The following is a 10781-nucleotide window of genomic DNA, read 5'->3' as shown; positions in this document are numbered from 1 at the left end:
AGAGAGAGAGAGAGAGAGAGAAAGCAAGCCACCAGGTCTAGGACTCGAACCATGGTTGGCCATGTGGGAGTGTCCAGTGCCTTAACCACTATGCCACCTGCTGGTCCCTAACATCAGCATTTCTTTACAAGAACCCAGAAGGTCTGGGTGTGGATGTACCAGACAGTGAAAACGATCTGTGCCCACATACACCGTAAAGTTTATTTGTGGATTATTGTAACTTTTCAGAGATGTGTTGCCAGATAGAAACCTAATTAGAATGGAAAATGATCCTGGGTTGGGACAATGTAGCCTCTTTAATAAGGATGGAAGAGTTCATAATTTGTCTTTGATTTAGTAACAGTATACCCTTAGGGCAAAGTTTTAACTGTAAAATGTGCTATAGATATAAAAATAATTTTGACATTAGCATCTTAGTATACCTGACAGTTACACTTTTTATTTTAACTTAGCTTCCTTCAACATTCATTCATTCATTTATTAAGGCTTTGTTTGGGCTTTTATTTGGAAGTGCATAGTTCTGTTGTACTATTTTTAACCTCTCATTTTATGTTCATACGCCCTGTATTTCTTTTAAAATTAATTAATTTTTATTTTTTTAAACAATCACCATATATCATTACAGCATGCAGATGATTTTTCTCAGCATGAATACACTGTGTGTAAGTCCAGTTAAAGATATTATCATACATGTTATCATCAACAGATAATTTTCCATTTTTGTGTCCCTTAAATGTTTTGCTTCCTGTTTTTATTCATTTTATTATTTTTTATACATTAAGTCATTGTATATTATTATAGCTTGTAAAATAACTTTTCCCAGCATGAATACACTATATATTAGTCTAGTTAAAGATATTATCATACATGTCATGAACACATAATTTTCCACTTTTGTGTCCTTAAATGTTTTGCTTTCAACATTCATTTAAGTTCCCGTTCTATACTAGATAAGGTACCAAGGGATATAACCTAAATTTATTTGTCAAGTCAGCAAATGTTTATTTGGTGACTACCATGTTGCTAGGTACTGTTGTAGACACTTGGGATTTAGACAAGGATTCCTCCACAGAGTGTATATTCCAGTAGGGAGATCACATATAATAGACAATAAGCATAAAAAGTAAGGTATATGTATAATACAAGGTGATAAATACATGGAAAAAAGTTAAAACACGGTAAGGGAGCTTAGGAGTAGGCAGGAGGTGATTTGGGTTTTTAGTTTTGTTTTAAGAGATTTTTGCTATAGGGCATGTGTGCTTACCAGAGAGACTGAATGAGAGAATAAGGAATCACCCACCTGGGGGGATGGCCACACCACAGCTTCTTCTCCTCCATTCTCCTATTGGGGTTTTGGGCATGCATATACACACGCGTGGCATGAGTTTCAAGCTGCCAGGCTTGGGACTTGGACCATGGTCAGCTATGTGGGAGTCCAGTGTCTTAACCACTATGCCACCTGCTGGCTCCCTTATAAGGATTTTAATAAAAGGATGATATAATCTTAAATTTCAGAAGGATCACTCTGGTTATTATGTTGCATATAGACTCTAGGGGTAGAGCCAGGGAGAGCCATTAGGATGTGCTTGCATTGATTTCGGAAAAAAGTAACGGAGGCTTTGACCAGGGTGGTTCCAGGGTAGAGGGTAACAAATGATTCGATTATGATTATATATGAAGGTTGAACAGATAGGTACTGATATACGAGATAAAACGTTCCTCTGTTTAAGGGTGTCAGTATAATGGGAGAGGGGCCAGTAGGTGGCATGGTGGTTAAGGGTTGCTGGACTTCCACATGGCTGACTACATTTCGAGTCTTGGATCTGGTTGCTTGTTTTTTCACTTTCCCTCCCTTTCTCTGTCTGTCTCTGGTAAAATTTAGGAATAATAAAGTTAAATAAAATAATTATTTAAAAAACTATAATGGGACAGGCAGGTACATAATTATTGGGTTGTCAGAAACGTCATGATATATTTATGCATAAAAATATATCATGGGGGCCAGCAGTTGGCGTAATGGCTGTGTCACTAAACTCCCACATAGTTGACCGCTGTTCGAATCCCAGACCTGGTGGCTTAAACTCACACTGGGCGTGTGTGCATGCATGCCCAAGATCCTGAGAGGAGAATGGAGGAGAAGGGATTGCGACATGGCCATTCCCCCTGGGGGGGGTGATTTTTCGCTTGCTTTCTCTCTGTCTTTCTCTGTCTTTCTGGCGAGCACATGCACCCTATAGTAAAAACCTCTCTTTAAAAAAAAAAAAACGGAATGTGAGAAATCATGCCCCATGAGGATGGCCATGCCGCAATCCCTTCTCCGCCATCTCCTCTTGGGTGTGCAAATGCCCCCAGCGTAGTTTTCAAACTGCACTGCCCGGTCTGGGACTCAAAACTGTGAAGTTGGCCACGTAGGATTCAGCTGCCTTAACCTCTATACCTCCTGCTGGCCCTAAAGAATGGATATATATTTTAAAGGTTTTAGTCATAGGGCATATGTCCTCACTGGATAAAGAGATAGTGAAAAGGAAAGCAAGAAATCACCCTCAGGTGGAATGGTCACACTGCAGTCCCTTTTTCTCCAGTCTCCTCTTGGGATTTTGGGCACACATATACATGCACCTGGTATGAGTTTCAAGCCATCAGGTTTGTACTCAAACCATTCAGCCCCCTAAAGGATAGATTTTAAAAGATAAATAAAAGCAGGGCTAGCAGATGGCATGGTAGTTATGTCACTGGACTCCCACGTGGTCGACTACAATTCGAGTCCCAGACCTTGCAGCTTCAAACTCATGCTGAGCACGTGTGTACATGCCCAAAATCCTGAGAGGAGAAGGGAGTAATTTCTCACTGTCTCTTTGTCTTTCCAGCAAGCGCACATGCCCTATAGCAAAAAATTTCTCTTGAAAGAAAATAAGGAAGCAAAGGGCCAGCAGGTGGTGTGGTGGTTGGGATGCTGGACTCTCACATAGCTAACTGTGGTTTGAATCCCAACCTGACAACTTGCTTTCTCATTTTCCCTTTCTCTTTCTCTGTTTCTCCCTGGTCAAATTAAAATACAACTACTACTACTACTACTATTAAAAATAATAATAAATAAAAATGAAAAAAATCACTTATAATTTAATATACTTTAAATAGTTAATTAATGTATAAAACCTTAGTCTCTATAAAAGGAAGCATCAGTCTGATTTTTTTTTTTTAATTTTTCCTATAGGGTGCGTTCTCTCACTCACCAGAGACAGAAAGAGAAAAGGACAGTGAGAAATCACTCCTACAGAGGATGGTCATGCTTCAGTCCCTTCTTTTCTAGTCACTTTCCAGGACTTTGGTCATACATGCACACACATGTGGCATGATTTTGAAGCCTCAGGGTACAGGCCTTGAACTGTACAATCTGCCATGTGGGATCCAACACCTCAGTCCTCATGCCACCTAGTAGTTCATTAGTCTGTTGACTTTTGGTCTTTTTTTTCCCCCCCTTTATTTATGGTATTATAGAATATGTGTGCATGCACATGAGAGTGTGAGAGAGATGAATACCCTGCCTAGGGTCTGGTCATACCACAATTCTCTCCAGTCTTCCACTGTGTCCAGTCTTGAATACTTGAACAACAATGAATTTGAGCAGATTCACAGTAGAACTATTTTTTGGGGGGAGAGGTTTTTGCTGTAAGGCTCATGTGCTCGCCAGAAAGACTGAGAGAGACAGACAGAAAGCGAGAAATCACCCCCTAAGGGGGATGGCCATGCCACAATCCCTTTTCCAATCTCCTCTCAGCATCTTAGGCTTGCATGCACATGTGCCCGATGTGAGTTTAAGCTACCAGGACTCAAACCACAGTCAACTACATGGGAGTCCAGCAACGTAGTCATTATGCCAACTGCTGCTCCAACTACAGTAGAACTATTAATACAAGGCTATAATAGTGTATATAGTGTGTGTTCCACCACATACGAACTAAACTGTATTTACCTATAAACAAAAAATGGCTTTTTATTCCCAGTTATTAGTTACTAAAACTAAAGTCTTGATTTCTGCTTATTTTTACTGTATAATAAATGAATGTATGTACTTTTTGTTACATTTTATTGAAGAGAATGTTAATAGAGCGAATATTTACAAATCATTGTTTTTCTAAGTAATGCTTCTAAAACAAATGGTTTTCTGTCTTGGTATGGTGATTTAAAGAGTATTATCATTTAGGAAAATCAGATGACCTACCTGTTAGCTGCTTACACCCCCCCACCACCAAAAAAAAAAGACTTCAAGGTATATTGTATCAGCCAGTTCTAGGATACAAAAGCTGTGCAGTACTTTGGGCTTTGTGCAGAAAGGATAGCTGCTATTTAACCTGTCCCAAAGGGTATGTGTGGTTGTATCCTAAACCAAGCATGGTGCCTGCTTGTCTGACCTTAGCAATGAAAGTTTAAGAGAGTTACGCCTGCTTGTCTGACCTTAGCAATGAAAGTTTAAGAGAGTTAGTATGTATATGTGCTGCATTTTTATATGTATTAACTTGCTAATGCAGAAGAAAAGAATCAGCTATGATATTAGATTATGTCAGCAAAATAAATCAGGTAAAAATTGAATTCCTATTATAGACGAAGACACAGTATATAGTTTATGTACATTTTTTTCATTCTTGAGACCCTTGGAAAACCGAGGCTAAGCAAGGTCATATCATTAGTAAGTGGTGGAGCAGATAGATTGGCTGTTCGAGTGGGCAACAGTGTGCAGCAGTGATGCGGAGGGGCAAGGAACTGCTGTCCTTTAGACTCCAGATGCTAGACTTAGAGACCTAGATCTTAGGAGGGGTTATTTGAAGTGAGGATAGAGCTGAAATAAGCGTGTGTTCATTTTTAATTTAGTAACCTAAAAAAGTAGGTAATACAGATGCATACCCCAGAATTCTAAAGTGTATAAAAAGCATTTATCTGTGCTGTGCCTCAGCTATCCATTGCCCTGCTCTGTATTACCAGTGTGCTGGGTCCTTTTTCAGAGATAATCTACATGTATACGACTAGTCATGTGTGTGTTTAAACAAATGGCAGGGTTCTATACATAGTTCTGTAGCATGCTGATTCTACTCTGATTTATTGTCTTTATTTTTTGCCTGACATATGTTAGTTAATGTAATCAAATATGGCATTTCCTAGGCATTCCATATAGTTTCTTTCTGTGCCATTTTGAAATGTCCTGTATTTGTTTTTTCTTACTGTTAAACCCTAACCAGTTCATATCCCACCTCTGCTGTAAAACCTTTTCTGTGGTCTCTTTCTTCTGTACTGTGCAGTCTTTTTATTTTTATTGTTGTTGTTGTTATTTATATAGTTGTGTTATAAGTTACCAATTATATTTAGTAACTATCTGGGTGGTAGATACCATATTCATTTGATATCCAGATACTCTCTCAACACAGTGAATTCAACATATTAGATATTCAGTAAATATTTACAGGTGGTAAATGTGAAAGAGTCAAAAAGTTAATAGAAAACGTATATTAGGAAAAGGCTGTGCATGAATTTCAAAAGTTTTGGTACCACTGTAAATGCATATTTTTGTCCAGTTTTCAAAATCTTTAAAAAATACAATGTTAGTGCTATATACAGTAACTGGCTCATGTTATCAGTCCTGAATAAGGCATACTTTAAACATAGCTATTCACTTACTAGTTTATGTTGCTATTTTCATGTCTGAGTTTTTACTAATTGTATTTTTTAAGAGAATTATGTAAATGCAAAAACCCTTCATCATGTAACAGTGTTGTAACACCTTGAATAATTTTTCATTTTCACATGCATATTTTATTTGTTCATTATATATTTTTTGTTTATTTATTTATTTATTTATTTATTTACCTCCTCTGTTGCATAGAGAAGCTGCAACCAGTTTTGCAATTTTCCAAGTCACAAACGGACGTCTATAATGACAGTACTAACTTAACATGCCGCAATGGACATCTCCAGTCAGGTGGGTTTAGGTTAACTGACATGTAAGATAATGAAGCTTGCTTGCAGAGTAGCATTTACTTAACCTGATACTATTGATTTAACTTTATATGGTAGATACTGCTTTTTGTTTTCAAAGGGCTATGTTGAAAATATAGTATCTATCATTCATAGTGTGTAAACACAGAAAAGAAGGAATAGCCTTTCTAGACATGCTTCATTCACATACTTTGCAACCTCCTTTTTTTATTTTGTAGAGAGATTTTTGCTATAGAGGTGTATGTTCCCTGGAGAGACAGCGACTGAGAGATAGAAAGTGAGAAATCACCTGCAGGAGGGCTGGCCACACCACAGTCCCTTCTCCATTCTTCTCTTGGGATTTTGGGTATACACTCCCAGGCTGAGTTTCAAGCCTCTGGGTCTGGGACTCAAACGGCGGTCAGCCATGAGGGAGTCCAGCAACATGCCATCAGCTAGTTCCAACAACCTCCAATTTTTGAGGTTATAAAATATGAAGGTGCTGGTGCCAGTAGGTGGTGTAGTGGTTAAGGCGCTGGACTCTGACATGGCCAATCACAGTCAAATCCTGAACCTGCAGACTTGCTTTCTTGCATTCTTTCTCTCATTCTCTCGTTCTGTGTCTCTCTGGTCAAATTAAACATAAATAAATGAATAAGATTAAATAATTCTTTTTTTTAATAATTAATTTTACTTATTTATTCATTTATTTTTTTAATCTGACCAGAGAGAGACACAAAGAGAGAGAGGGAAAGTGAGGAAGCAAGCCACTAGGTTCAGGACTCAAACTGTGGTCAGCCATGTGGGAGTGTCCAATGCCTTAACCACCACACCACCCACTGGCCTCAATAATTCCTTTTTTTTAAAGAGATTTCTGCTGTAGGGTAAGTGCGCTAGCTGGAGAGACACAGAGAGACAGAGATAGAAAGCAAGATTCACCCCCCCCCCCCAGGGGGATGGCCACGCTGCAATCCCTTCTCTTCCATTCTCCTCTCGGGATCTTGGGCATGTATGCACACACACCAGGCATGAGTTTTAAGCCACCAGGTCCGAGACTCAAGCTTCAGTTGAGTATGGGGAAGTCCAGCGACGTAACCATTACGCCATCTGCTGGTCCCTAAGTAAACCTTTAGAAAAATAATTAAGGGCGACCAGCAATTGGTGTAATGGTTATGTTGTTGGACTCCCACGTAGTTGAGCATCGTTCACTCATGCCAGGCATAAGTGTGCACGTGCCCAAGATCCTAAGAGGAGAATGGAGGAGAAGGGATTGCGGTGTGGCCATCACCCCAGGGGAGTGATTTCTCACTTTCTGTCTCTGTTTCTCTCTTTCTGGCGAGCGCACATGCCCTATAGCAAAAACCTCTCCCCCCAAAATTAAAAGGATTAAGGTACATTTTCTTAAATGATTTAAAAAAACATTTTTAAAGTTATTTTAGAGGTTTTTGCTTTAGGGCTCGTGCACTCACTGGAGGGAGAGGGACAGAGAGAGAACGAGAGGGAAAGTGAGAAATTACTCAGGGGTGATGGCCATGCCATAGTCTGTCTCCTTCATTCTCCTCCCAGGATGCACACACGCTTAGCGTGAGTTTCAAGCCATTGAGTCTGGGACTTGAATTGTAGTCAGCCACATGGGAGTCCATGTAACTGCTATACCATCCGCTAACCCCTAAAATTTTTTTGTCTCTGCTGTATGCTAAGTTTTTTTTTTCCCCGTGGATAGCCTTACCAGTTTTTTGGTTTGCTTGTGTGTTTTTGTTTTTGTTTTTGCTATAGCGTACTCATATTCACCAGAGAGACAGAAAAAGAGCGAGGGAAAGTGAAGCAACCTATAGGTGGGGATGACTGTGCAGCAACCCCTTCTCTTCTCGTTCTTCTCTCAGGATTTTGGGCACAAACACACAACTGCCAAGCATGTTTTTCAAGCCATTGGCTCTGGGACTTGAAATATGCATTTGATTGTGTGGGATCTAGCTGCCTCAACCATGTCACTGGTTGGCCCACCTAATGACTTGATGACTTCCCATTAAGGTGGAAGAAGACAGTTCTCTTCTGTCACTTTTATCCTTCATTTCCCTATATACATATGTTTAAAGTGTGTATGTGTGGGGGGCAACCAGTGGTATAATGGCTATGATGCTAGACTCCCACATGACCAATCACGGTTTGAGTCCCAGACCCAGCTGCTTTAAAATCATGCCATGTAAATGTGCATGTGTTCCCGAAATTCTGACGAGAGAGTGGAGGAAAATGAATTTCAGCATGGCCAATCGCCTTTGAGGGTGATTTCTCATTTTTCCTCTCTCTGACCAGCACATAGGCCCTATGGCAAAAACCTCAAAAAAAGCTAAAACTATTGTTTTTTCTCTCAACCACTCTGAGTCAACATTTGTCTTCATAGTAAACATCATTAATAAACACCAGTGGGGAGACTAATGGGTGGCATGGTGTTTGAGGCACTAGACGCCCACATGGCAAACTGCACTTTGAGTGCCAGACCTGTTGGCTTATGGTCTCATTTTACCTCTCCCTCTCTGGTGAGCATATGCTCTGTAGGAAATTTTAAACAAACAAACATACACTGATGTGTGTTATCCAGTTCACGAAAATATTATTTATGGGCCAGCCCCGTATTTCACTGGTTAGAGACGGGTCCCTCGTGGCCAACCGCAGCTCAAATCCTAACCCCAGAGCTTGAAAAACACACAAGAGGGGGCATCTGTAGGCGTGGTAGTTAAGGCGTTGAACTCCCTCTTGGCTGATGTTGGTTTGAGGCCTGGATCCAGTGGCTCATACTGGGTGTGTTTGTGTGTGCCCAAAATCCAGGGAGAATAGAATAGCGGCTTGCTTTCTCACTTTCCCTTTCTCTCTCTCTCTCTGTCTCTGTCTGGTCAAATTAAAAAATAATAATAACAAATAGAATTAAATAAATCTTTTAAAAAATTATGTCTCTACACACTTTTAATAGAAACTGATTACTTTTCAAAGTTGCCTTGATGAAAGGCTATGGGCTTTCATGCTACTTTATAGCCATAAAAGTTTGGAACTAAAGTAATGAAATAAGACTTTTTTTTTCCTTCCTAAGTATTTGGATGGTTTGTTTGCTTGATGATCTTTTCATGTCCTCTTCCTGTCCCCATAAATATTGTTTGTTTGTTTGTTTGTTTTAAGGTTTTTGCCATAGGGTGCGAGCACTTGCCAGAGAGAGAAAGAGAAAGTGAAAAATTACCCCACAGGAGGGAATCACCACGCCGTAATTAATTCTCCTCCAGGGATTTTGGACACATAAGCAGATGTACCTGATGTGAGTTTTAAGCCATCAGTACTGGAACTTGAACTATGGTGGGCCATGTGGGAATCCAGTATCTTAACCACTATGCCACATGCTGGCCCAGCATAGTTTTATTTTTTAAAAAATTTTTGGGGCCGGCAGGTGGCGTGGTGGTTAAGGGTGCTAGACTCCCACATGGCCAATCACGATTCAAGTCCCGGACTTGGCAGCTTTGCTTTCTCACTTTTTTTCTCGCTCTCACTCTGTCCCTCTCTGATCTAATTAAAATAAACAAACAAACAAATTAAATAAATAAATAAAAACAGTTCTTTAAAAAATTCTATTTTGAAGTATTTCTGAATTAGAAAAGATATTCATAGCTTGATTTTATTAGTTTGTACTTTATTGTTCGTTTTTATGTTTATCTATAGTTTCCTAATTATGGTTTTAATTTTTTTCTTTATAGAAAGTGGAGCTGTTCCAAAAAGAAAAGATCCCTTAACACATCCTAGTAATTCACTGCCTCGTTCAAAAACAGTAATGAAAACTGGATCCACAGGCCTTTCAGGCCACCATAGAGCGCCTAGTTGCAGTGGTTTATCCATGATTTCTGGAATGAGACAGGGGACTGGTCCTGCAGCTGCCACTCATAAGGTATTCTGGATAGTAACTTTTATTGCTGTACTTTCGCAAATAAGAAATTTTGTTAAAGTTTAATTTTTGCTTAACTTTATTGCAAATGCTTTATACTACTTAGAAAATTAGTAAGTCTTGGGACCAGCAGATGGCATAATGGTTATGTTGCTGTAATCACATGTAGTCGACTACAGTTTGAGTCCTGGCCCTGGCGGTTTAAAACTCACCAGTGCCATGTGTGTGCTTGCCCGAAAACCTGAGAGGAGAATGGAGAAGGCGGGATTGCGGAATGACCATCCCCCTGGGGAGGTGATTTCTTGCTTTCTGTCTCTCTGTCTCTCCAGTGAGTACATGCAGTCTATATAAAAAAACTCTCTAAAGAAAAACGGAAATTGGGAGCCAACAGGTGACATGGTGGTTAAGGGTGCTGGACTCCCATGTGGCCAACATGGTTTGAGTCCCAGACCTGGCAGCTTACTTTCTCACTTTCCCATTCTCTCTCTCTCACTCTGTCCCTCTCTAGTCAAATAAAAATAAATAAATAAATAAAGTCAAATAAAATGATTACCCAAAAAAAGAAAGTAAAAGAAAATTGATAAGCCTTAAATATTAATTTTGTTGGGACCAACAGATGGCGTTGGTTATGGCACAGGACTCCTACGTAGTCGACTGCAGTTAAAGCCCTGGATCCAGTGGCTTAAACTCAGGCTGGGCACATGTATTATGTGCATGCCCAGATTCCCAAGAGAATGGAGGAGAAGGGATTGTGGTGTGGCCATTTCTCCTTGGGGGGTGCTTTCTCACTTTCTGTCTCTCTAGTGAGTGCATGCGCCCTATAGAAAAAAATTTCTCTTTTTTTTTTTTTTGGAGAGGTTTTTGCTATAGGGCGCGTGCGCTCGCCAGACAC

General features: G+C 39.8%; 1 protein-coding gene across 1 annotated transcript in view; it reads left to right on the top strand.

Annotated features, from left to right (window-relative positions):
- The window catches only part of SPAST (spastin), a 95968-nt gene that overhangs the window by 43045 nt on the left and 42142 nt on the right, over positions 1–10781 (top strand). The window contains exons 7-8 of the mRNA XM_006168814.3: positions 5876–5971; positions 9705–9892. Coding sequence (XP_006168876.1) covers positions 5876–5971; positions 9705–9892 — 284 coding nt within the window. The remainder of the gene's footprint in view (positions 1–5875; positions 5972–9704; positions 9893–10781) is intronic.

Source organism: Tupaia chinensis, unplaced genomic scaffold (genome assembly GCF_000334495.1).
Source record: "Tupaia chinensis unplaced genomic scaffold, TupChi_1.0 Scaffold146177_1, whole genome shotgun sequence".
In the NCBI taxonomy this organism is placed as follows: Eukaryota; Metazoa; Chordata; class Mammalia; order Scandentia; family Tupaiidae; genus Tupaia; species Tupaia belangeri.
Note: the sequence above shows the minus strand (reverse complement) of the source record. Positions and strands in the feature narration are given on the sequence as shown.